This window comes from Odocoileus virginianus, chromosome 17 (genome assembly GCF_023699985.2).
Source record: "Odocoileus virginianus isolate 20LAN1187 ecotype Illinois chromosome 17, Ovbor_1.2, whole genome shotgun sequence".
Taxonomy (NCBI): Eukaryota; Metazoa; Chordata; class Mammalia; order Artiodactyla; family Cervidae; genus Odocoileus; species Odocoileus virginianus.
In genome coordinates this window covers 21,260,047-21,286,836 of record NC_069690.1, presented here as the reverse complement: position 1 = coordinate 21,286,836, position 26,790 = coordinate 21,260,047, and the positions used below count along the sequence as shown (strand labels likewise).

The 26,790-nt window shown below is 57.1% G+C and overlaps 1 protein-coding gene and 1 long non-coding RNA gene across 3 annotated transcripts; one reads left to right on the top strand and one right to left on the bottom strand.

Moving 5' to 3' along the window:
- Positions 1–391: 391 nt before the first annotated feature.
- Positions 392–26,790, bottom strand: DOC2B (double C2 domain beta). The gene is made up of 9 exons (XM_020909834.2): positions 26,129–26,790; positions 17,722–17,801; positions 14,759–14,833; positions 12,587–12,696; positions 12,319–12,445; positions 9,255–9,412; positions 4,588–4,669; positions 3,994–4,090; positions 392–3,504 (listed from the first exon to the last, which is right to left on the bottom strand). Exons 1-9 carry the CDS (start codon positions 26,499–26,501, stop codon positions 3,368–3,370), a joined length of 1,239 nt encoding a protein of 412 aa, XP_020765493.2. The 5' UTR covers positions 26,502–26,790; the 3' UTR covers positions 392–3,367.
- On the top strand, positions 2,839–6,898 carry LOC139039038 (uncharacterized). 2 transcript variants are annotated; one of them, XR_011492169.1, is made up of 4 exons: positions 2,839–2,926; positions 3,730–4,483; positions 4,689–5,567; positions 6,534–6,898. It is a non-coding gene; the product is annotated as an uncharacterized lncRNA (long non-coding RNA). The 2 variants fall into 2 exon arrangements; XR_011492168.1 differs by having other exon boundaries at positions 3,730–5,567.

The following is a 26,790-nucleotide window of genomic DNA, read 5'->3' as shown; positions in this document are numbered from 1 at the left end:
CTCTGGAGGCCCAGCTCACCTTTCTATTTAGGCCAACCTCCTCTGCCCACACGATCATCTTTTAACATACATTTACTGTTCATTGACCATCTTGGTGCGAATCTGCCCCGGGAGCCTAGACCAGTGGCTGGCCTTAGAGTTCACACCTGATGGCGGTTGGCCTAATGCTTTAGCGTTAGCAGAAGTAGTTTTGGGAGGCATGAGTTGACTCCTGGTTCTGTCACTTACCAGCTGTGATTGCGCACAAAAATTTCCCCGTCTGTAATGTGGGCGTGTACCTCCAGAGGGTTCTTGGTGCAGAGTGAATGAGACAATGCAGAATAAGTCCCTGTTGCTCTCGTCCTTTCCTGCCCACCTATTCAGATCCATTAAGATGAGTCTCCCGAGCTCATATGATCGCAATGAATGTTTCCATTTACTTTGGATTATATGTCATTATAAATATTAACAAATAAGACTTAAAAAGGACACCTTCGGGTAAGTCGGACGAAAGTACAAAAATTGTGTGTGGGGGCTGCAGTTGCAGGACCGTTTCTGCAGTCGCCACATGATAGCAAAACGGTGGCAAGCAGTGCACGAGTCTGCGTCGAAGACAGCCAGAGTCCATGCATCGGGAGGTTCTGTCGGTTGGAGAAGGAACAAAGGGAAGGACATGCGCGGGCCGGGAGATGCAGTTCCTCGCTCTCGCCACTAGAGGTCAGGAGGTTACCGCTTCAGAGTTGGAAGACGGGCCCGTCGGGAATTGGCTAGTAGTGGTGGGCGGGGCGGAGACTAGGTAGGAGGGTGGGGGTGGAGATGGATGCCCCGTCCAGTGACCCGCTTGTTATTGACAGCTGACTTCGGAATGACTTTTTTTGGCGTCAAATTCCCTGTTTTTGTGGGGCTGATAGAGCAGAGGAAAGCCAGTTTGGGGTCAAAGGCAGAGCTGATACCGCAGCTTCTCAAAGCACTTTTTCTCTAACAGACATACAAGCTGTAAGGGGTCCAGAACAGATCCAGGGTCCTAGGGATGGTTCTGTCACTCCCTGGAAGACCTCCAGTCCAAGAGCCCAATCCCCTGCCTGGGCTAGCTGTCCTCAAGCCCCACCTCCAGCCTGACTGTCCCTGTGGTCAGCAGGGACCATTTTTCAGGACCAAGTCTGCACTTGTACAGCCTAGGGCGTTGGAAGGCCTTGGACTAGGTGCCCGGTATCCTGGGTTCTTATCCCGTGTGTCCTGAATAGGCCCCTTCTACTTGTGGGTCCTTGGTTTCCCCATGTGTCTAACAAGGAAGTTGTACTAGGTGAGGCTCTAGTATGCTTCTAACTTGGCCATTCAGCATTTCCATGTGTTTATAGGGAGTTGTGAAGCCCCTCTCTGAATGAGAGCCCCCCAAAAGGCAATGCTAAGAAGACAGCCAGAGTTATTCCAGACAAAAGGCTCCTCAAAATCAGACTCTGCCTCTCTGAATCTGCTTCCTCATCTGTCAAATGGAGATGGCAGTTAAACCCATCTCCCAGGTCTGTGACGATTCATCAAGATGGTGACTGTAAAAACCCTCAGCATGCACAAAGCCTTCTCAGAGAGGGAAAAGCAAGACTCCGTGACTAGCCAAGGTTGCCAGGTACTGTGTGGGGGCTGGAGTCCTGTTTTCCCTGGAAAATGAAAACAGGCTGATGGGCACTTGGTGGGATTCATGTCATCTCCCGCCCCCAGGCCTCAGATGGTGATGCGCTTTGTGTCTGCAGCAGAGGGTCCAGCCCAGCGTGCCTGTGAGCCCTGTACTAGCGTCGGTGTGGGTGTGGTGTCAGAGCTCTGGGCCGGGGATGAGGCAGGGGACCTGGAAGGACTCAGGCAGATCACTTTCCCTCTCTGGGCTCTGTTTTCCCGTCAGTGCAGTGATGGGCTGAACACAGAAATTCCTGGTTTCTGCATTTGTTCATCCAGGGTTCCTGAAGGCCCCTTGGTCAGCAGGAAGAGTTGGGGGCTTTAGGCCTGGGCCCCAGAGTCTTGATGCCCTCAATTCCTTCCTAGAGACCCTGAGCCAGGGTGCAGGGTAGCTCTCAACTCCTGGAGGGCAAAGCCAGCCATTCCCAGAAACAAGGCCCTGGATGCTGCTGAGTACTGAGAGGGATCTCAATAGGGAATGGATGCAGAGGCAGCTGCTGGGGGCTCCCCCCTTTCCAACCGTGAACCCAGAAGGAAGGGCCTGGGATGGGGAGGGTGGAGGAAGGCAGGGAGCAGAGGGTGAGGACAAGGAGGACTTTTGTTTTTTTTCATGCGAAGAAGTGACTCTTTCTTCCTGACCACAGCTGACCTGATGCTTAAGCTGGTAACAACGAGAAGCAGGATCCATCCTCCAGCTTCCTCAGGAGGAGGAAGATCAAAGATGGGAGAGCTGGGTCTGAGAACGGAACTTGACCCTGCCGTCAACATCAGTTTAAGCCACTCCCCCCATGGCTACAAGCCCAGTTGGCCTGGCAGCTAGGGGTGGGATGCGGGAGGGCTGGCTGCCCCTGCCCCACTCCTATCAAACCCTGCCTCTACCCCATCCTCCCAGGAGAGACCCTGGATCCAGACAGTTTCTCCCTGGCCCATCATCTTTCCTCTCCAGGCCTTGTACACCGTTTCTAGTGCCCTTCCTCCTCTGTCTGCCTAGAATCTCCACTCACTCTTCCAGGTCTTGCTGAAACATCACTTCCTCCAGGAAGCCCTCCCAATGGAGTCCACAGCATGTGTAGGTGGGTCAGGCTGGCCTTGGCATTCCTTATACCCCTGAAGTAAGGGTTTGTTTTTAGCTCCATAACTAGACGGGGACCTCCCTGAGGGCAGGCTCTGGGTCTCATTCTTCCCCAGGGGCCTGCAGAATCACTGAGTGAAGAAGCACGTGCCCTTTGCCCATGTTCTCGGGGAGCTCCAGGATCTTCACCAGACTCCTGGCTCTCAGGTGAGCTTTTTCCACCCACCTAGTCGTGCCAGAGCCGAAGTCAGAACCTCCTTTAGGGAATGGACTTTCTTCAGAGTCCTGTCCTACCCAAAATCTCCTTTCCCTACTGCCCCTCTGAGCCTGGGGTCCCCTCCAACTCACTGCTGACCTCTGGAGGGTCCCTGTCCTCTGGATGGCCCCATCTACTTCCTCCGGCTGGGTACTGAGGTCCTCTCTTCTTCTGCCTAGCCCTCTTGGGCCTCAGGGGGCTGAAAGCAGGCCCAGCTCACTGCCCCCACTATCCCTTGGAGGGGCTGCAGTGGCTCTGTGTCCGAGCAGGTGTCCTGGATCTCCCCCGACGTGGGGGCCGAGGCCCTGAGAGACAGCCGAGGAAGCCCAGGGCCAGGCCTGCGCTGAGCCAGGCAGTGGGCAGGGGTGGGTGCGGCGGGCAGGCGGGGCGGGTCAGTCGCTGAGCACGGCCCCCGGGAGCTCGTTGGTGAGTGTGTGCCAGCGCTCTATCCTCTTGTCCTTGTTCTTCAGGCAGTCAAACCAGTGCTTCAGGCGCTCTCCCTTGGCGTTGATGCCCAGAACCACGCCGCCTGCAGAGGGGAGCCCGGGACACTTGACCTATGACTCTCAGGGTCCCTTGGGAACAGTGCCCCCAACACCCTCCCAGGCCCTGTGCTGCAAGGCCAGCCTATCTACCTTACCCACCTGCTCAGAGGGTAGACAGTGCTCTGACCACCACATTCTTAGACCCTCTTACTGTCTCCCACCCCCCTAATCAGGGCCCAAGGATCCTATCCTGCCTTTCCTTTCTCCAGGACCAGAGCAGTTCTGGCGGGCAGCTCCACCATGCACAGCCACCCAGCCCACCAGGAATCTGGGGCCCCAAGGACTCAGAGTCCGGCCTAGAAGGGCTGACTGTCATCCACCCTTTCCCCTGCTCTACCACAGACTGCTATGTGACCCCTGCCAGGCCTGTTCCTTCCCCTGTCACACAGGGCCAGGCTGCACCGTGGCCTGATTCAGGACTCTGCCCTAGGACCGTCACGCTGCCCAACAGCATTCCCATCATGGCCTCTCACCAATGAAATCATTGGATTTTCCAATGTCATAATCCCAGACGGTGATCTCCAGGGTCTTCTTGGCCAGGTCCCCATGCTTAATCTCGTAACAGAATTCCTGGCGGGCAGAAGGGGAGTGTTGGGGCCAATGCCACAGGGCTTGGAAGTCGGCCGCTGGCCAGGGTGCAGTAGTTGCTGTGACGGACTCTCGCCCACCTCACCCACTTCTGAGAGCCCGGCTGAGATCCTCGGGGGACCCCTTCCCTCCGACCGCCTGCCCCTCGGTCACTGAAGCTGCCTTTTTCAAGATCCCCAAGAGGCCCCTTATCGCCAGGTCAGTGCACACCAGGCGGCCTGGGCCGCTGACCCTGCTGACCACTCCCTTCTCCGTGGAACCTTCTCTCCCGTCGGCTTCCACATCCGATGACCCCCTGGCAGCGCCTCCTCGGCCTGAGGACCTGAGTCGCTCGGGCTCCTCTCCCTCGTCTCGCTCCTCTGAGCTCCTCTCCAGGTGCACCCACCCCCCGGGCTCCTGAGACCCACAGTGACCCCTGGAAAACAGTCCCCCCAGGGGAGAGGGAGTGGCTTTCCCATGGCTTCACCAGCCCCTTGTACCTCGTTGAACTCTGGGTTCAGGGTTTTCTTCTTTACTGCTGTCTTGTGTTTGGATTTCTTGTCCACATCTGGCTTCAGGTATCTGGAATTATAACCAACAGGTAGGCAGAGGGTGAGACGAGGCTGTGAGAACGCACGGAGCCCCCCAGGGCTTGGAAGAGCTTTGTCCCAGGAGCGAGACTTCTGTTCATTCCTGATGACCAGCCGTGGCGCGCTGACCAGAGTAGGCAGTGTGGTGAGAGAAGCAAGTGGGTCATTCACCCTGGACCTCTGTTCACAGCCCGCTCCTGACATCACGGAGCCCCCTCTGTTCCCCGAGGAAAGGGGATTTCCCTGATTTCTGGAAGTTTTAATTTTCACAAAGCTCACATTTCCCACCAGAAAAACATTTTTAGCGGAGTTGGTCCCTTGCTAGAGCTTTTCTGTTTTTAATAGCAGATTATAGAGATAAGAAAGATGCATTTTTATAGCATGCAAATTCTAAGTGTATAACTGGTTTTTAACCTAGTCCCTGGGATGTGTCACTGCTGCCTCACTGAAGCTTTGGGAAGGAAAAAGGTCTTTTGGGCATTGGCAACAGTGCTTCCTGCAGACAAAAGAAATCCCTGCTTGCAGAACAGCGGTCTTCATCTGGGGCTCAGAGAGGTGCAGGGACTTCACCAAGCTCACAGAGCTGCTCGGCACAGGCTGGCGCTCAGAAGCCAGGCGCCCTCATCTGCGGAGCCGCTCACCCTGTCCCTGCACCGACACTAGAATCTGTCTCCCCCACACCAGCTTCCTGGTGCCCAGCACCGGGTGGGATCAGCACAGGAAGTGGGATCTCACTGTTGCCTTTCTGTGCACTTTTTAAAAAAAGTTGTGATAGTAATTATGTAAGTCATACTGGTTCATTACAGAGACACTGGAAAATATGTACTGACAAAAGTTGGGCATGGGGAGAGAAATGAAGACATAGGTCTTCACAAAAACCTGTTCTTTAGGTTGAGATTGAGAAAACCAGAGGAAGAACAGAGATGAAAGAGAAGGACGTTTCTAAGAGTTTGAGTAGTATGCAGGACATCCTAATAGCTGTCCTTCTTGGTATCTTAATTTCTCAAGAAAGGGGCTTTCATTTATTAACAGATAATCCTTCAGAATTGTTAGTCCATTTAAGAAGGGCTTCCCAGGTGGTCCAGTTGGTAAAGAATCTGCCTGTCAATGCAGGAGACACAAGAGATGCAGGTTCAAGCCCTGGGTTGGGAAGATCCCCTAGCATAGGAAATGGTAACCTGCCCCAGTATCCTTGCCTGGAAAATTCCATGGATAGAGGAGCCTGGTAGGCTACAGTCCATGGGTTGCAAACAATTGGACACAACTGAGCATGCATGCACACTCCATTTAAGAAGATATTTGACATTTATGTCCCTTAAATATTAAGTGATCACTTATATTTAGAGTTTAAAATTCTAATGAAAAGAGGATAACCTGCAGTTTTCTTGCATGATAATCTTACCATTAGGCTATGTGAGGAGACCAGATAACATTCTGTGATACGATTGATATCTACAATAACAGATATAACCTAAGAACATTATTTAGTTAGTATATTTTTCCTTCCCATAGAATATATCATTTTCATTCAGAAGTTTTCATTGAACCATCTTGCCAAGAATCACTTTAGGTCTTAAAATTATGTCATTTATACATACGTGTCATTGTTTTGTTCCAGAACTCTTCATTGCTATATATATTTATTTCCTGCTAATAATGTACTTGTACCATATTAAAAGATAGAATGAATACACATTAACCAAGGAATTTCTTGGTTGTACAGTGGCTGGGAGTACACACTTCCGCTGCACAGGTTCCATCCCTGGATGAGGAACTCAGATCCTGCAAGCCACATGGTGGGGCCAAAAAATAAAAATTAAAAAAAAAAAACAAACAAAAAAAAACCTGTTCTTTAGCAGCTTTATATAGCCATCAAAAATCGGATGCGACCCCACCCCCGTGCACTTCTAGAGGAAGTGATCTGACAGACGTGTGTTCAGCAGTACAGACCTACAGACTGCACTCCGGGTGCACACACCACATGGCGGGCTCTGAGTTGCATTAGAAGAAAGTCTGGAAAAGGCAAAACTATTGTGACAGAAAAATCAACAGTTGCCTGGGGCACCTTTCTGGGCCTTGGTATCTGTGTCTTAACTGAAGTGGTGGTAACGAGACTATATACGTCAGTCCCACGGCAAGAGGGAGAAACCTGGGTGTAAGTTATACCTCAATAAAGATGGCTTTTTAAACAAGTGGGGGTTCCCATAAACCCCGACCCAGAGATGGTGAACTTCTTCAGTTCCTTACAAGCCTCCATGTGTTTCTTGACTCATCTTTCTTTGCCTGTTTGGTTTGGGGGCGAGGAGGAGGGATGGGGGTCCCGGGCTGTGGGAGCATCTCCCAGCCCCGCCTTTGGAGGCCCCTGAAGGGAAGCTGTCCTGGGCTCCCCACGCCCTCAGCACTGCGCAGCCGGTGCCCATCTAGAGACCCTCACGCGACCCAGGGGCCGTCCCCTGTCCTGCCCCCAGGCCTTTGTCTGTGCTGGCTCCCGGAGGGAGGGCGGCCCGGGTGGGCGAGGAGCACTCCCATCGGTGGCTGCTCGCCCTCCCTCGCTGTCAGGGCCCCTCCTGCCCTGGCCGCCGGGCTCCTGGAGTCCCTACCAGTGCCGCTTGGCTATTCTGCACCAGGACTACTGCTCTCCCGAGGCCGCTGGAGAAGGTAACAGAAGGGCGGCGTAGAAAGGTCCGTGAGGCCTAGCCCGGCCCTGGCACCCAGCAGTTACTCAGGACGTGTGATGACTGTTAACCATCATCAGCCCCGGAAGACAGGACTTGGGGTCAGCGTCTAGCCTGGGGAGACTGAGGCAGCTGTCTGGGATGAAGTTCATAAAAAATAAGGGTGTTGACAGAAGGCCTTGTTCCATCTAGCTCTGCCCGGCTCTTCCCTGTGGCCCCGGGTGCTCTGCTCAGCATCTCAAACCTGTGCCTGTTATCTCCCCTAGTCTCAGCAAGGAGGAGGCCCACGGTCCGTGAAGGGGCCTCTCAGAGATGGGGAACCCTGAGCAGCTGCCCCCTGCATGTCACCCAGGGAACTTGAATCAGATGGAGGTGTTTCTAGGCCACTGGGAACCTCCCTCTGCTCCATGGGGCCACCCACAGAGCTGCCTCTCCCTGGCCCTAGGGGGTTGCTGGCCCTTCCGCTGTAGCCAGTGAGACCCTGCTTTCTAGGTAACCCAGCCTGAGACCCTGGAATTCCTATCAACTTGGCAGGTGGGCACTGAGCCGTTTTAAAAACTTGACACCACCCTGGCTTCAGATCCCATTTTCCTCCCTAGGAAAGATAGCATCACAGATACAAGTGGACGCACGTCCTCCCTCCCCAGAGACCATCCCTACAGGGTCAGGCTGCATGCTCCACTCTCCCTCTACAGTCTGCTCTGGGCTTGGCACGCTTGGCATAGCTGTCCTCGTTAATCCACCCAGTCCTCATTCACTTCAAATGCACAGTACTCCTCTGTGTGCAGACGCCACATTTTATTCATCTCTCCCTCTGCTGATGAACACTGGGCTGTCTCCAGCCTATGGCTCTCTCAAGCAATGCAGCAAAAGCAGCTTTTCACCAGGGCCTGGGTCTCTGGACCCCACGAACCTGGCAGGGAAGCGATGCGGCCACAGAGTGTACACATCTTCCCAGCTTACCCAGAATCGCTTACTTTCCCTCCACTGGTTTTAAGAGTCTGTCTTCTAAGCTAGGACAGCATTTCCTCTCCCAGTGGTCTGTGATCCACTGGAAGTCAGTTTTGCTAATGGTTGAGCTTGGGGCCCAGCTCACTGTTTTTTCAAAGGGAATCCCATAGTCCTTGTGATGGCCTCTGTCACCTGGGCCTTCTTGCTGTCCCCCGAGGCCAGGACTGTCCCTGCTTCTTAACTATATCGTAACTCCTCTGTCCCTCCCCCTGAGCAGAAACACCTCCTTTCTGCTGAGTCAAATTCCTCCCCAAGTTCTAACCTTCAAGACAGTCTGAGTTCACAGTCGTTTGAGGCTAAGATCCATCTTTTGCTAGTGGAGAGCTCCAAATCACAGATGGTGCCCACCAACCACCTGCTTCATCCCTCTCCGAATGGCCACCAGCTCCTCTCTGGGCTCTGATCACAGCCTGTCCTGATCCAGGTTCACCGCTCTGGAGCGCCCGAGTCAGCATCCCCCCTGCACCACCCTGAGCCCCATCTGGCAGGGCTGGGTGGACCCTTACCTGCGCCTGTGGCAGAGCACTGCCCCCGTGTGCTCAGCCCTAAGTCCTGATGGAGTCCCTTCACTGCATCTCCCAGGCTGCCGTCCCTTCCTCCAGCCTGCTCACGGCCCCTCCTGGGCCCCACAATCAGAGAGACCTGAACCAGCCATCCGGAGAGAACTGCTCTTTCTGCACGGATTGGGCAGCCACTCAACTTCTGTGGGCAACAGTTTCCTCATCTGAGAAACGGGTTTGGCCAGATTCAACGCATGGAGCACAGAAGAACCTTGTGGGCACAGTGCCCCCCTGTGCTTCACACAACCACTTGTGCAAACTACTCACTGCAACGCCTGCACCTCTTCGTAACTAGAGTGAGATGGTGGGGAAGGAGCGGCCGCACACTCACGTTTTCACGTAGGGGTCTGAGTAGCCATTGGCGTCCATGGCGGCCAGGTGGGCACAGCGCACGATGCCAACCAGCAGGCCCTGCTTCTGCGAGCTGTACTTGAGGGAGACCAGGATGCGGCCCCGCTCCTCCAGGGACTTGTCTTCTGTCTTGTCCACCTGTGGAGCAGGAGAGCTGTCACTCAGCTGTCCTTGCCTGCCCCTCCCGTAGCCACAGGCCCAGGCCACATGGAGCCCAGTGGGTGCTGGTGGGGGGGTCGTGGTTCACTGGGCCCCTGGCCCCTGGAACGTGCTTCCTGGAGCCTCAGGGTGTAGGAGGGCCCCATTGGGAGAACCTGGGAACAGTCCAACCCCAGGGGCAGCCAGGAGGTGGGTGGGGCATGGCCCAGCAGCTGCCCCTGGAGTCAGACCTCAAATCTAGGTCTCACCGAGTGGCCCCTCCCCACCCCAGTCAGCATCCTGAGACCTCCCACTTCCACCTTGCAGCTGATGCTCACCGGGAACCCTGCTCCTCTACCCTCTGTCCACCCAGCCCGAGCCCTATGACCTCTGAGGGCCCCTTCTAGGCGTCTCTGCCAGGCTCCTCTCACACTCAGCCTCTCTGGCCTTGACGCTCCTCTGCCTGGCCCTGAAACAGCACCTCACGTGGCCCCTTGTGGGCTGGGGCCACGCTTGCACCTCTCTGGAGATGGGAATCCTGTGGGGTGAAGGAAGGACCATTCCCCGCCCCCCGACCTCACACCCAGGGTAGACATGGCCAGGGGATCACCGCATTCTCCCTGAGTGCAATCTTGGCCAGTTCTCCACATTGTTCTCAGCCGGTCGGTGCCCATGGGTCTGAGGAGGCAGGGGAGATCCAACCACCTGTCACTCAGGCCTCGGGCTTCGCGTGCGACAGCCTCACTGAACCACGGCTCTTGTGCCAGTTGTGATGTGTGAAAATTAAACAGTATAATGAGCTGGGATATTTTCAGCTGTTTTTTTTTTTTTTTTTTTACAGTGGGATATACTTTGGATGGTTTCACATAAAGACCATTTTGAGCTGGGACATTGCTCAGTATTTATGAACAATGAATAAGGTTTACAAGGCTCTCTAAAATCTATGAGGTACCATCAAAATGAATCTTTACTGCCGAGTAATTATCCCAAATTGCACCCTTGTCAACTGTGGGTCTCTGAACTGGACCGACGAGATCCTGGCAAATTCAAGCGAGGCTCAGCAAGGCCTTGATCGCGCCCCAGGCACAAGCATGTACACTCTCAAACACATCCCCTGTGCATGAAACAGGTGCTCACTCATGCATTCCACACTCTTGCACACTCACACACTGCTCACACACAATTCATATTCAACACCACCACACAGGTGATTGTTTATATCAGGGATCAAAACTCAGGAACACAACTCCAGCAGGAGTTGATGTTGCCTTTTATAAGTGACATAGATCATTTGGAGAAACTGGGTCATCTGCGGTTAGTGACTAATAATAACACTTAAAAGGTTATCTCCATCACACACATGCCTAGGAGTGGGAGAGAATGTGACCACGGAGTACAGTTTGTTCAGGTTATGCAAAAATACAGAGCTGGGATCCTGGGTGGGAGCTCTGCCCTCAGGTCGGTTGTTTCCGGCCTTGACCAGGCCAGGCTGCGCTGAGCAGGGCCCTAGGTGGGTACAGGCACTCAGGGGATGACCCTTGGGCTCTGTCCTCTAGAGCTTTCCCGTTGCCCAGGCTTCTGGTGGGGAACTGTCCTGGGCAGAGGGAACTGTGTCCTCTGTGGGACTTCACCACGCAGTCCCTGAAGCCCCAGGTTTCTTAGCCTGGGACCTCCTGGCCAATCTCTCCTAGTCCTTCTGAAGTGGGTGAAGGCAGGCCTGCGGAGGGGAAGGGAAAGTGAAGGGGGAGGGGAGAGGGAAGGGAAGGGAAGCGGGGAGGGGAACATTGCTCAGAGACTGGGAGGGCTCAGCTGCTGCACACGGCCAGGGGGCAAAATCGGTTCTGACACGTTCAAACAATTGCAATTTCTAGGAAATAATTATTTTCTGTCTCCTCTGGGTATCTCACAGGCACCTCATGCCTAACACATTCCACTGAGCTCCGAGCATCCCCAGCTGCTCCTCCCGCGGTCCCCCGCATCCTAGTGAATGACCCTTCATCCTCCCAGGCCCCACACCTAGGGATGCTGATCTTCCGCCCTTCTCCCCGCTCCTCTGCTGCCTGGCCCAGGTCCTATTCCTGCTCCTCCCTCTGCACTCTTGGCTTCCCCACCCTCGCCCTCCACTCCCTCCCATCCTGAGGAGCCTGTTAAAATATCCTCAGATAGCCTGGCCTTCGCCTAGTACGCTCCTGTGGTCCATCTCACTCAGGGATAACGCTGGAGTCCTCTCAGTCTCCCCAACTCCAACTCCTGCTCTCAGCTCCCAGGACCCCTTGCCCCCTGCTCTGCCCGCCTCAGTTGGCCTCTTGCCTGTGCCTCCTGCAGGCCGAACACTTTTCCATGAAGGCTTTGCACCTGCGGCTCCCTCTGCCTGGAATACTCCCCGCTTGCCAGGTGAGCCCTCCGAGAGCACCTGTTTAACCCATCGACCCTCTCATGCTTTCCTTCTCAGCCCCGATCCCTGCTGAACGTTCGATCTATTTGGGTGGTTTATCTCATTTTTGGTCTGGCTCTTGTCCAAGCTTCATGAAGGCAGGGATATTTATCTGTCTCCCCAGCACTTGCAGCCATGCCAGGCACAGAGTGGGGGCTTGCCCGACTGGGGCACTGGGGTGCCCAGTGGTTAAGAATCCACCTGCCAATGCAGGGCACACAGGTTCCGTCCCTGGTCCGTGAATATTCCACATGCTGCGTCACAACTATTGAGCTCTGCAACAAGAGAAGCCACTGCAATGAGAAGCCCGTGCGCTGCAATAACGAGTAGTCGCCGATCGCTGCAACTAGAGAAAGCCCTCACGCAGCAACGAAGACCCAGCACAGCAAAAAATGAATAGATTAAAAAAAAATGCTCTTGGCCTTGAGCTCATGGCAGCGTGGGCCCTGGACGGCTCCAGAGCCTGACTCACCGGCAGCTGCTTCTCTAGGCAGATGCTGAACGTCTTGGTGTGGTTGGGCTTCAGCTTCTTCAGGGGCACCCTGGTCTCCCCGATGAACTCGTTGTGGCGGAATTTGTCCTCATCACACACGGATATCCTGGAGGGCAAGGGGCCTCTCAGTTTGCTTCCAAAGTCAGGGAGGGTTTGCAAGCGGTGGGTGGGGGTGTGTGGGCAGGGTCAGCCCTGTGGACAAGGCTGGGTGGGGTGGGGGAGCCGGCGGCCAGGGGGCCTCACCCACCGCAGGGTCTTTCGGATCATGTCTTCGTCTGTGATCCCGTAGTAAGTGAGGGTCTCGTTCCACGTGGGGTTCAAAGTGTTTCGGAGAGTTTTCGTTCTGAGCTTATTTGCCTGGAGAGAGCAAAAAGGAGCCTCTGAGCATCAAGGAAGGCAGTGGGCAGTGTAATGACCCCACACACATCCCAATCCCCCAGAACCTAGCAAAGCAGGGGGCGGAAGCTGCTCATCGGCTGACTTTACAATAGCAAAGGGGCTTCCCTGGCGGTCCAGTGATCAGGACTCTGAGCTCCCACTGCAGGGCACATGGGTTCAATCCCTGGTCAGGGAACCAAGATCCCACATGCCATGGTGCAGGCCCACCCCCCTCCCTGGCCCTGCAAAAAAAAAAACATCTGTACAACAGGCAGATGATCTGGGTGGGCCATGTCCTCACCGGGCCCTTAAAAGTGGAAGAGGAAGGCAAGAGAGAGGCAGAGGGAGGTGTGACAAGGACAGAAGGTCAGAGAGGTGCCACCGGCTTTGAAGACAGAGGAAGGGGCCACGAGCTGGGCCAAGGGGGCGTCTCTGGAAGCTGGAGAGGAATGGGAAACAGCTTCTCCCCTGGAGCCTCCAGGATGGAAGGCAGGCATGCTGCCAATCCACATTAGCCCAGTGGGAGCCACGCCCTGCGGAACTGGATGGTAAGAGCTGGGCGGTGGTGTAACCCAGACAGCTCTGGGTTCGAGTCCCAGCTCCCCGACTTGCATAATCTCTGTGGAGACCAGTGGGTTCCGTACCCTCTGTGAGGGCTTCAGGGCATAACGACCACCTCTCTCAGCTCGCTTTTCAGGCCCCTGTCTATAAGGAGACTGTGCTCTACGGAAGTTGCCCTGACTCAGGGGTCAGTCCTACGACAGGCCCCTAGGACTCAGCAGCAGGTACTGCTGACTTGAGGCCCTAGGAGTCTAGGGATGCTCGGCCATGGAGCCCCCTCCTGGGGCCACGTGGCTCTCACAGCTCTGGGGATCACCCCGCCCCACCCCCAGCATGAGGATGCAAGGCTGCAGGGGGAGCCTGCTCCTCCAGGCGTTGGAGGAGGGTCAGTGTCCTTTTTCCCACAGCCCTGCCTTCCCTTCCAGGGTGACTCCCCTGGACAAGTGTGACCCCCAGACCTATAAATACATTCATCCAGGGGGGTTGGGCCCCAAGGGAACTCAGACCTCAGCAGCCTGTGGCTCCTCAGCCTGGGTGGCCATCTGGGGGCAGGGCCACCCAGTTGTGTGGAGCAGTGGCCGGGGAGGCCCTCCGCCCAGGGGCTGCCCCCGTTGCTGAGACTTCCTATGAGGTCACTCGCGAGCCAGGAAGCAAGTCCTCTACTTTGGCTTCTGAGAAAGAGGCCGGGATAAGAACACCAGCCACCAGGCTCTGCTGCTCAAGCACTCGGGTCCCGTGTACCCTGTCCCTCCACTTCTGCCCTGCGCTCTACTCAGAAGCGAAGCTGCTGCATTCCCGTTGAGTGCCCTGGCATGGGGTCTGCCCACCTCACCCCTTGCGATGTCTGTGGGTTCCCAAGGCCAAGGAAGGACCCACTTCTGAAAAGACGATATGACCTTTCTTCCCATGACATTATAAAGAAAACTGCACTCAACTGTAAGCTGTATGAAAGAAGTCTAATCAAGTTCTGATCTTCCAGTGCCGAGGGCCACCTTGATGCTTTTGTTAATAGCTAATTTAAGAAAAAAAATTTCTTCTCTCACAGATGCACCTGTTGGTCTGGTCTGTTTGTCAGGTCATCTGGTGCGGGAACAAGTGTTCTGTTGTCAAATAATCTGGGCAGATGCTGACCACTCCATCCCCCTTGTGGAGCATCACAGAGCTGCCCACCAGGGCATTAAAGGCTCTCATAAGTCCTGCAGTAAGGAAACCGGTTTAATAATGTTTCCTGAAGTTACTTGGTCACAGAACCCTTTGTTTGCACATAGTATTAACATCCAGTTGAGGATGTTTCTTATAAAATGCTGGCCTGGAAATTCTCTGGGGGAGTTTCCCCAACTCAGCAGGCAGCTGGTATTGACTAGAGGTCCCCTGGAAGGCCTAGAGGGTGTGGGAGCTGGGGGCTCCCTGGGTGCCCCAAGTCCAGCCTGGGCCCCAGGCGGGCACAGCTGGTCAGCAGGCCCAGAGCAGGTCCCCTCACCTTACTGGCTCCTGGCAGCAGGTGCAGCTTGACGTACGGGTCTGCCAGCCCATTGTGGTCCATCGGCTTCAGGCCCTGGGCAGAGGATAACAGCAAAGGGTGTAAGTGGGGGATTGGGGGCACAGAGCAGCCAAGGCCTCCGGGCACCTGGGGCAGCAGGCCCCAGCAGGCCCCTGGACCTCCCAGCTGGGTCCACTCATGGCCCTCTTCACAGAAGCACCCCTGCTCCATACCCCCAGGATGCGGAAGCAAGGATGGCTTAGTGCTGGTGCAATTTCCTGCCCCCCACCCCCCCAAATGTCTGATTCTGCATAGATGCCCCGGGGGCGTCTTTGGTCAGGTGGGCCTCTTTCTCGTTGTCTTCTAGTCATGGAGGCCAGGTGACTCACATTTCTCTGACTGAGGGCCCTGTTATCCTGCTGTGGTCAGATCCTTCCTTCTTCCTGAATCCTCTTCCCTTGCTCCCCAAGCCCTGCGACTTTCCTCACTGACCCTAAGTCCTCGTGAGCCCCTGTCCATCCATGCACACGCATCCCTCTGCGGCCACGGGAGAACGTTATATGTCCTGGAGACCAGGCTCTGCTTCTCTCTGGCCTGACCACAGGGCCCTGCCCGTCTGTGTCCCCAGAGGCCACACAAGCTGGCCGGCCGCGGAGAGTCCCTCTGCAAGAGGGCACCCCTCACTCACTCTCGACCACCATCAAGTGTGCACAGCCAGGGAGCCCACGGAACCACAGACGGGCGCCCAGCTGACCTCGTGCCTGCTCCTGTTTCTGGAAACTCTCTCCTGGGATGGCTCACGGGGATGCAGGGAGGGGGTGGTGACATGTGCGGGGCGGAGGTGACATCCCCATGACCTTATCCAAAGATGAACCGCAAGGTGACCAGCCCACTCCCCCACCTCCCAGGGGAGCTGAGGCCCTTCTCCCCACTCCCCACCTTGGTTCAGAGGAGCCCGAGGGTGGGGGCTGAGATCTGACATTGGGGCTTCCAACTTCTAACCAGCACTGCCTCGTTACCAGGAAGGGGCCCACAGGTTTTATTGCCAGGATGGCTAGGATTCAGGTCCAGCTCCGGCACCTATCAGCTGGGCAAGTGAGGAGGCCTCTGCCTCCTGAGCCTCAGTTTTATCATCTGTAAAAGGGGTTAATAGTCCCCATGTCCCAGGGTGGTTATGGGAGTCGAGGAGGTGATACTATTGCAGGGCCTACTGCTGGGGCATTTGCCCTGCTTCCAGTCTGGGCTGGGCCCTCTGAGGATGCCAGAGAAGTGGCGTGGGGTGGGGTAGGGCATCTGAGCTGGGCCCGGAGCTGCCTGGGTTCCAGCTCTGCCCTGCCCAGGAGGGCTGACTCCAGGACGAGGCTTGGCTGAGCGGCTCTGTGTGCACCATGGAAGAGGTGACCCTGCCCAACACACACCTCTTACCCTTTCTCACAAAGTTGGAACTTCCCAGTTCTGCTGTGGGTGGGTGTGTTCCGCCAGGCCCTGTGCTCCAGGACAGCATTAGATACTAGGCACTCATTCATTTAATGCTCACAACAATGCACAGGTGGGGGCGATTAACCCTATTTTAGAGATGAGCAAACTTGAGGCAGCTCTACTCACTTACAGACTAGGTGGCCGAGCTAGGGTCCACTGCTGGGGCATCTGGTGTCCTCTGAGAGATGACCAAGGGGCGCCCCCTGTCAGCCTCAGCCTTCCTACCCTCTGGGGCTCCTCCCCACACCCCAGCCCGCCCTAGCTCCTCCCATGCCTGCACCACCTCCTGCCCAGCAGAGGATGAACCGGAGATCGGGGAGCTGCCATGGCTCCCCCACCTCCAATGCCGTGAGTGGAGCAACCCTAAGTCGACACACATACCTATACACACCCCAGTACCCCCACACAGCCCCTCGAGGGCCTGGTAGGGACAGCGGGGCACACAGCACGGGGGGGGGGGGGGGCGATGTCTGCGTGGGTGGGGAGGAGGGCTGGCTCTGCCAGAGCGGCCTGGCAGCCAGGGCCCTTTCCCAGCACCCAGGCCTGGACAACCTCTATCTACACAGCTGGGTGGCAGGCGAAGGGAAGGGTCTGCCCGGGCCGTGCATCCTTGCCCTCCACCTCTTCAGATTCCCAACTCTGCTCCTAGGGCGGGTCTGGAGGCCTACAGGGAAGGCAGGCGCCACGCCACCACCAGAGCAGACCTCGGAGGAGAGGGTGGGGTGGGGATGGTGTGGGTTCACCGGGGACACTACTCACCCCATCACGGTGGCCCAGGCCAGGAGGGGCACAGCCGGGGCAGAAGCAGGCGGCTGGCCCCTCTGGACGGGCAAGAGCCACAGGCAGGGTGGTAGGAGGGGCAGAGAAGCTGGCAGGCTGGGGGGCTGGTGGGGGGGCCTGGGCCCAGGCAGCAATGCCAGAAGCTCCCTGCTTGGAGCCGGGACCAGGCCCTTCCACGGCTCTACCGGGAGGCTCTATCAGGCGGCGTATCCGCCCTTACCTTGCGGGAGAACATCAGCCTGGGCACCTTCCTCCCAGCGGGAGCAATGCGGTGGGGACGAAGGGAACAGCGTAGCTGAGACCAGAGCTGACAGAGGCCAGCCCGGGACAGGGGACCATGGGGCTCAGATACCCGGCGCCCCTGCCCAGAGAGCAAGCTCAGGCCCGTGAGACCAGAGCCTCCCCAGGGAGGCGGGAAGCCCAGGTGCTGGGAACTTGGGCTGGAGGCGTCCACGTCCAACCCCTCCTCTCCACCCTCAAGACAGGCCTGTTAGCACCCCGCCTGCCCTTCCCTGCCCGACAGCTCCCCAGTTCTGGGGGCCTTAGGCCCCTAAATGCTACCCTTCCACCCTCCTCCTCTCATCCTCTCCAGCTTCTCTACCCTACTCTTCCCCTGAAAAGCCTCCCTGCAGGGGAGGCAGCAATGTCTTAGGAGTAACTGAGCTGAGCACTGCCTCCTCGCCCTGCGCCCGCTGGTGGCCTACCTTGGCCTTGGTGATGGTGCAGTGCAGGGCATTGTTCTCCTGGTCGTAGAGCAGGCTGAAGTCCAGTGTGCCCAGGGCGGCTGCGGACAAGGAGGGCTCAGGTCACTCTGGGGCCACACGGGGGAGAAGCGTCAACCAGCCCTGTGCAGCCGGACGAGGTGTCACGGTGCCCATGCTGACTGCCACTGACTGAGCACCTACTACCTGTCCAGCCCCCCCACTCCCTGGGAAGGAGCCGAGGCTCAGTGGGGTTAGGCCTGTCACTCGCCGGATGCCGTGAGCGGTGGCCTCCGACCCCTGCATCACGCCTCGTGGCCTGCAGCTGGTGCAGGGTGTGGCCATGTGTGCCGGGCGCTCGGCTAAAGGGGTTCCTGTCATCCTGGTGCGACTGCCGGCCTGGGCTCCACACCTCGGCTCCCCTTGGCCTGTGATCTGTCCTAGGATGGTGCGAGAAGGCAGAGGGGTCAGGCTCTGGGTGGCTGCAGGCCTGGGCCCGGCCGACCGGCTGATGCACTCACCGCCCCCCAGCAGCACTCGGGGCTGCAGCCCCCGGTCTCTCCAGGCCCTTGGGGGCCCTGGGCAAGAGTGAGCTGGGCCCTCACGGTGCTACCCTGGCCACTGAAAAAGCAGAGAGGGATTCCCAAGGGCCGGGCAGTGGGTGCGGCAGTGACTGGATGCAGCTGCCGCCCTCGGGCACCGTCACACACAGCAGCTGTGGCCTTTCATGCCGCCGTGGCTCCGGTATAAAGGCGGGGGTGGTGGGTGAGGGCGGACCTCAGGGGCAAGTCTCCCTTGCGAGACACACATTCACAGGATGTTTTTAGAAGCCCAGACCCTGCTTGCTGGTCAACTGACTTCCCATTCATTCACTCATTACCAAGTGTTCACAACACGCTAGGCTCTAGGAATGAAGATGGGTTTCCCTGGTGGCTCAGTGGGAAAGAATCCGCCTGCCAACAGGAGACATGGGTTCGATCCCTGGGTTGGGAAGATCCCCTGGAGAAGGAAAGGGCAACCCACTCCAGTATTCTTGCCTGGAAAATTCCATGGACAGAGGAGCCTGGCGGGCTACAGTCCATGGGGTCACAGAGTCAGACATGACTGAGTGACTGAGCAAGCTCACACTTACACACACACACACACACACACACACACACACACAGGAATGAAGATATCAGAAGGCAGGTTCCTGCTCCAAGGAAAGCACAGCTTAACAGGAGGAACAGAAGACAAGGATTTGCCACAACAAAGTCTGGTGGGCCAGGATTGATGGAGGATTCCTGAGCTTGATGTGAACTGGGGCCATCAGAGAAGGCTTCCTGGAGAAAGTGACCCTTCACTTGAGCCATGCAAGATGAGTAGGAGTTGGCTAGTGCAGAGTGAGGCTGGGAGAATGGGCATTTCAACCACAGGACCACCCAGAGGGCAGGGGGCTGGGTGGTTGGAGTCATGCTAGGGGAGGCCAGGAGTTGCCCAGCGTGGGTCTAGAGCAAACCACAGCTTGCTGGCCAAGTCTGGCCACTATTTGTCTAGCATCTCTGCTCCTAACACAGGGTCAGGCACCCTGCTCAGCGTCTCTGTCATTGCCTGGCGGGGGCACCTGTAGGGTGTCTGACCTCTGACCTTGGGTTCAAACCCTGGCTCTGCACTTCCTTGCTCTGTGACCTTAGCATATCTAGTTTCTCTGTGCCTCAGTTTCCTCATCTGCAAAATGGAAACACAACAGCATCCACCTCACGGCATGCCTGGGGTGCGGAAAGTACTCAGCAGATAATTATAGAAGAAGCAGATCCATTTAGGTGATGTTTCTAGATGAGCGTACTTGCCCCTCTGAGACACCTCCTGGAATGAACTCATTCTGAACTGGATCGCTCCCCTCCCGGCCCTTGTGAGCAGAATACACAAACGGTCACTTAGACTTTTCGGAACAACCTGAGTCATCGCCATGACTGTGGCTAACTGTGCCCTGGGTCTGAGTCCCAGCCCGGGCACTGAAGGGTGTGTGAGTCCTTCACCAGGCGATCCTGGGTGGCCACTCCTTCTGAGGTTTTCTTGACTTTTTTTCTGCCTCCTCTTTTGACATCCGCTTGAAACTCCTGTTATGTTAAAGTATTTGCTCCTGGTCGCATAGGCAGCGCTACCTCCTAGTCACTGGTCACTTGGTTCTTCTATGAAACCAGGTGAGAATAGTTGTTAAAATTGTGTCTAAACTCAAAGTCAACAGGCCTTAAGTGGAACCAAGAGTCCTTTTCCCCGAGTGGAGTAAGCATGCTTTAGTCCTGCCTATTGGGTTTCCCAGGTGTCTCAGGGGTAAACAATTTACCTGCCAATGCAGGAGAAGCAGGTTTGATCCCTGCAGATTTTACTGGAGAAAGAAATGGCACTCCACTCCAGCATTTCTGCCTGGAGAATCCCATGGACAGAAGAGCCTGGTGGGTTGCAGTCCATGGGGTCGCAAAGAGTCGGACATGACTGAGCACGCACGCATCTGGCCTATTGCTGCCTGCTTGCTAGGTTGCCTCCGTGCTGGCAGGGCAGGTGAGGGTGCTGTAAGGGTGGGATCTATCACCTCGCCTGTAACAACTAAGAGCCACAGGCCCAGGCTTCTCCAGGCTTTTGCAGTTACAGCCTTTAAAGCGCTTGGCTTTGCAAGACAGTAAATCAGCCTACTGTTCTGTTCAGCCCTAACATGCGGCTTGTGCCTCCGGAGGGCAGGGACCACACCTCTGACACCAGCAATGAGCAGATGTTCAATTCACAAGGCTGGTCTATCCAAACCAACTCGTTTGCCGGCTGCTCACTCAAGCAGAGACGTGGTGTGATGCTCGTGTATTAAAACACACAGTTCCAACACAGCATTGTGAAGCAATTATCCTCCAGTTAAAAGAAAAGAACAGCAACCACAAAATCCACACAGTTCACAATCTCTGCCCAGTTCCTCATCCCAGAGAAGGACAAAGCAGCAGGCAGAGCCCCCAATGGGAAATTCAGCTCCAGGAAGGGAGAGGGGTCCCTTCCACTAGATTTACAGACACCTGTGTTTAAGGAGGGGCCTGACACCGCTCAATAAAACCGACAGCTGATATCACTGCCTGGGAGGGAACAGCAAGCCCAGTGCTGCCCCAGGACAGGATTGGTGGATTTCTTCAGATGCCAATGCAAGTTGTAGAAGAAATAATAGTTTAGAAATAGAAGCTCAGTCGCCATTTTTAGAGACTTGCTGGCGGTGGAGCGCTCAGAGAGCTCTTTATTTCCTATTTCCTATTTGGAGAATTGAGGCTCAGAGAGGGGAGGTGATCTGGCCAGAGTGACATAGGAAAGCTGGATGCAGAATCCAGGCCTCTTCACTTCCATCCTGATCGCTCCTTCCTGCCTTAAAGCCTAGTGGCTTCCAATATTTTCTGTCTGCTACTTTGTTAAGCTGAACTCTTGAGAGGATGGGACAGAAAAACAAAAGAGGGATAAACAGAATTGCTCCTGGGGCACATGGAGGGCTGGTCTGCCACCCGAGAGGGACCTCTGAGTTAAAAGGTCCCCTGGGCTTGTGGCAGGTGAAGCGGGCCCTGAGGACAGGTGAAGGTGCCTGTCCATGTGGGCCACAGGGTCCTGCCCTCCAGCCACTCAAATCACACGTCCTGGCTAAAGTTTACATCCTTGGATAAATTATGAGGCTTGGTCACTAATGGGCCTCTGAGAGTTGTCACCCGCTTGTTGATAATTATAGAGCTTTAATGGGGCTAATTCAGAGAAAATCAAGCTCAGCTCCTGTCAGTTCCTCTAAAGCAGAACATCCCTCTGCTTGGCTGATGGAGACTGACAGCATCATTTTGACCTTGGTTTGCACCTGGACGTTCCTCATCCATACACCCTTGGGAATAGGAAATTGGCCCTGATTTTGTTTCTCTTTTTAAGAAAAATGTCATCCTCTCAAATAGTTAAAAAAAAAAAAAAAACAAACCATGGCAAGAACCACAGAAAATGATCAAGTCTGAGTTGAAAGGATTTCCTAGTTGGGGAAATTGAGGCACTGACCAGATGCTGCAGGGGGAACAAAGAGGAATGAGCCATACATCTTATGGTCCTGCTTACCAGGTGCTCAAGGTAGAGGGCGAGGACTTTTATAAACCTACTCATGAGCTTCCCTGGTGGTCCAGTAGTTAGGAATCCGCCTGCCAATGCAGGGGACATGGGTTCAACCCCTGGTCCGGGAAGATCCCACATGCCGTAGGGCAACTTAGCCCGTGTGCCACAACTACTGAAGCCTGTGCACCAAGAGCCCGTGCTCCGTGCAACAAGAGATGCCTCCACAATGAGAAGCCTGTGCACCGCCACTAGAGAGTAACCCCCACTCACCTCAACTAGAGAAAGCCTGCCTGCAGCGACAAAGACCCAGCACAGCCAAAAATAAATAAATAAATAAATAAACAGTTTAAATTGCCACCCCCTCCCAAAATATAAACCTATTCATTCCCCTACTTTACATGGTTCAAAGGTTTTCCACTGCCTCCTGGACTGTCAACCTCCCTGGTGTGGCATTCAGGCCCTCTGTGATATGACCACTTGGGCTTCATCATCCTCTTTTCCCTTTGCTCCAGCCACTGGACTCTTCCTCCTTTCACTTGGTCAGCCTGGGTTCTGCCTCCTCCCGCTGCACCCTCTTTGTGGGAGAGCTCCGTGCAAGCCAGCGCTTCTCATCTGGGCTCCTGACTCGTCACTGCTGGGTTATTTGTGTGTCTGTTTCCATGAACTCCCTGGTGGCAGAGATTGCGTCTCAGGCACTCTGCAACCTCCGTGCTCGGCACAGTGCCAGACACCTAGTTGGTCCCGAAAGGCTGAGTGTGTGGAAATATGGCCCAGGGAGAATATGACAGGGCCCTAAAGAAGGGGAATCAGCAAGTGGGGACAGGGCAATGATTCCAGCTGAGGGCCTTCTGGGCCGGCCTAACAGTGGTTCCTCTGCTCCATCCTTGCTCCAGGCCTCTGTGGGCATCAGTCCTGACTCAGCCCCGGATGAATCATGTAGGGGCCAGTGTAAGCGCGGCCTTGAGATGCGACTCTGGCCCAAGAGACAAAAGGACAGATTTCCGGGGGAGAGGTTTCCTCACTTTTAAACTGAGACATGGGAGTGGAAGCTCATCAAATTTAGGATCTTACTGTTATATGAGGCGGGGGTCAGCCTAAGAGGAAAAGGTGGGACTTTTCTGGTGGCTCAGAATCCACCGGCCAGAGTAGGAGCCAGGGGTTTGATCCCTGATCCGGGAAGATCCCACAAGCCTTAGAGTAACAAAGCCCTTGCACCACAGCTATTGAGCCTGTGCTCTAGAGTCCAGGAGCAGTAACTACTGAAGCCAGTGCACCCTGGAGTCTGCGCCCCACAATAAGAGAAGTCACAGCAATGAGAAATCTATCTACTGCAACTAGAGAGTAGCCCCCACTTGCCAAAACCAGAGCCCATGCAGCAGCGAAGACTCAGCACAGCCAAAAAATAAATAAAATTTTTAAAAAAAAAAAGAGGAAGAGGACGTGGCCAAGTGGAGAAAGACAGAACCACTGCCACTGGTGCTGCTGCTGAGTGGTGGCGTGGATCTGCCCCGGTCCCACACGACCTCAACAGTCCTCACTGTTGAAGGCACTCTGAATTTTCCGTTACCTAGAAACCCCAAAGCATTCTAGTCATTACGGCTTTGAAGGATGGACTGAGTTTCTACAGGTGGAGACTGGGTGGGAGGGCATCGTAGGCAGGGGGAGTAGCAAGTGTGGAGGTGGGGGGGGGCACAGGGCCATTGGAGGGGCAGCAAGCAGTGGGGTCCAGCTTAGCCAGGCCACCCTGTGGGTCACTGGGAGGGCGTGGGCACAAGGGGCACCTCTGACGGTAACATTTCTGCATCTTCACCCTGTTAACGCTCCTCTATTAGATCAGTTGGGAGCCTGTCAGTTTTGTGCTTGTGCCTTGCAGTGACTTAATCAAGGATGGGCTTTAAAGAGAAGGGGAAAAAAGGCTGAATAAGTAAACAGTACTTCACTCCTGGCCTTAGACGACAGAGCAACCGTCCTAATTTCTTTTTGTTAGAACGGAGATAATCCAATAATTAGGGCAGCAGATAGCATAACCCTGGCTAAAGCCGTAATGAACCATCTGGCTTGAATCATTTAGGCTTATTGTAGGGATCTGGTTGTCAGAGCTGAGAGGGAGGTGAGGCCTGGGCTACTGAGTGGAGAATACCAGGTTCCACCCTAGAACCTGGTCCCCCTCACCTCGGAACCCAGATATTTCCGCTCTCAAGGTGGGATGCTGGGCCACTGATGGGGTCTAAGCCTGGGGCGGCGGCCCCTTAAAGGGAATGAGGGGGCTCAAGCTGGCCCTGGCTCGGTCACACACCCTTCTCCCTGGCTCTCTGCAGCAGAGTGCCCTGGTGACATGGGTGTGGCCAGCCCACGGGTTCAGGCTGGCAAGGCTGTGTCTGACTGCCCCACACTGCTGACCCCAAGTGCGTCTGACTCCTGCTAGGACAATGAGCTCTGAGTCTGGAGCCACGGCCCTGTTCCCTCTCTGCTTCGAAGACAGTGCTCTGTGAAGGACTGCTGAGTTGATGGACTGAAGATGGGGCAACTGGCCCGTGTCTTGCACTTTCTGGTCCCCTCCTTGCCTGTGGGTTCAGGGACAGCCGAAAGAAACAGCCTGATTTCTCATCTCTTAGCTGTATGTCTCCGGAGGGCCCGGGTGGCACCAGGAGAGCCTGAAGCTGGGGTGGAAGCCCTGCCCTGCTCGCCTGCTCCCCTGGCATAGCAGGAAAGATGCTGGAAATGGGAACAAGTGCCCCACCCCTTCTTCTGGACCCAGGGAAGATTCAGGGCATGCAAAGGGGTGACTTGGGTCTCCGCCTGCCCAGAGGCACAGCAAGTGAGGGGGTGCACCTGGCCCAGGGTGCCAGGAGCTGGGGGTGAGGAAGATCCAGGGCACAGCCCAGAGGGCAATAAACTCTCCCGACCCAGTTTCCCCAGGCTGGCAGGAAAATGGAGGGAGAGGACTGCTCCCCATTCCCATGCCAGGCTCTGGCCAGAGGGCTGTGGTCCAGGCCCAAGAGCACGCAGAGCCGGCAGCTTCCCAGCACAGGCCCGGCTCCAACCCACCCGACCCAGGGCTGGCAGGCCTCCCTGCTCCTCTCTCCTCCCGGGCCTCGCCAGGTAGGGTGATGACAGGTCTGGCCCCACCGCGTCCCGCCGAGGTGCTGGTAACCCCCACTGTCAGCTTGCAGAGGCACATTTTATGTTGGGGAAACTCCAGACCCCCAGCCTGAGGCCCATGTGGGCACCCGAGCCAGGCGCAGCCGCCCTCGCTGCGCTGCGTGGGGGATGGGACCGGGCGAGCCTCGGCGAAGCGGGCAGCGACCCCTGCCCCGAGAAAAGTCCACACCTTCCGCAGGACCGACGTTGGACTCGGGTTTTCTAGCTCTGAGAGTGACGCGGCAGGGGCCACAGCCGGGCAGGGGCCTGGCGAGCAACGCTGCCCCCGGCCCCGGCCCCAGCCCGCGTAAATCCATCCGGCACCGCACCGCGACCTCGGCGTTCTCGGTTTCCCCTCCAGTCCCGGGGAGGGCGGGGCGGCCACCCTCGGAGCCCAGAAAGACGCCAGGAGCACCAGCCGGCCGGGCCTCGGCCCCGGGGGCCCCGGAGCTTGCCTATTCCCTGGGGCTCGGGGCTCATGCCCGCAGGAGGAGGCTGGGGTGGGGGTGGGGGTGGAGGCCCTTACTGGCCCGGGAAGCGGGTGTAACAGGTGGGCGAAGGTCGCCGGCCGGGTCGAGCGCAGCTGGACCAAAGAACGTGGGAGGAGGAACCACCAAGGGTTTTCCAAAGGACAAGCGGGCCCCATGGTCCCCTGGTCCTCGGCCCGTGCGCCAGTCAAGCCGCCGCGCTCTGCGGCCGCCGGGCCCACCCGGGAGGCCGCCCGACTCCGGCCCGTGGGTCTCTCCGCCTCTCGCCCAGCCCGACCCTCGGCTGCGGGGCCGATCCGCCGCGTGCTGCGGGGCAGGGAGCGATCGCGCGGCCGGCAGCAACTGGTGTCTCCCCGGGGCGCAGCTCCGCCCTGCCAGGGAACAAAAGCCGCCGCCCGCGCTGGGGCTCCCGGCGGGCGGGCCGAGAGGGGGCGCGGCGCGGGCTCCGGGGAGACGGCCGCTGGAAATGGGACACCCCCAGGGGGCGCCCCCAAACTTCCCACCTCTCGGACCTGCTCGAGGGAGGGGTTATGTGTGCTGGGCGCGCGGAGAGCGCACGGCGCGGCCGGGGACTGCCACCAGGTGGGGGGGTGTGTGTGTGTGCCGGAGGAACCGAGACCGCAGGGGAGCCGAGGGCGGGCGCGCGAGCAGCCGCGCAGGGGAGGGGGCGAGAAGCTGGCGGGTGGGAAACTTACTGCAGTCGTCGGACTCGTAGCCGTCGGCGTCCGGCTCGTCCTCGGGTGGCTTGGCGGGCGGCCGCCCCGGGCTGGGGACTGGGCCGGGGCCGGGGCTGGCGCCATAGGCTCCAAAGAGCTGATCGACATCCTCGTCGTCGTCGCGGGCGCCGTCGGAGGGGCTGCGGCGGCCGGCGCTGGCCGCGGCGGGGCGCGCGGGGGCGTCCGGGGGCGCAGCAGCGCGGGGCCCGGAGTCCGGGGGCAGGCCCCGCGGGAAGCGGGGGAAGTAGTCGGAGATCTGCTTGATGGGCCGTATGGGGCCGGGGCACACGTCGATGGCCATATGCTCCTGGATGCTGATGGTCGCCTTCTCCCCGCGCCGCCGGAGGGTCATGCAGGCAGCGCGGCTCCGCCCGGGCGCGGCCCGGCCCGACCCGGCGCGGCCCCGGCCCAGGGGCGGCTCAGCTGGTCCGGCGGGGCGCGGCGGGGGCTGCGGGCATCGCTGGCGGCGCCCCCGGACGGCCCTGACGCGGCTGCTGCCTGCTTGGCGGCGGCCGGCGCGAGTGAGTGCCAGGGGCCGGCAGGCAGGGGGCGGGCCCAGCCCGCGTCACCGGCAGCCGCCGATCAGTGCGAGTGTGCGGGCGGCGCGAGCGGAGCGATCCGAGCGGCGCCGCACTCACTGG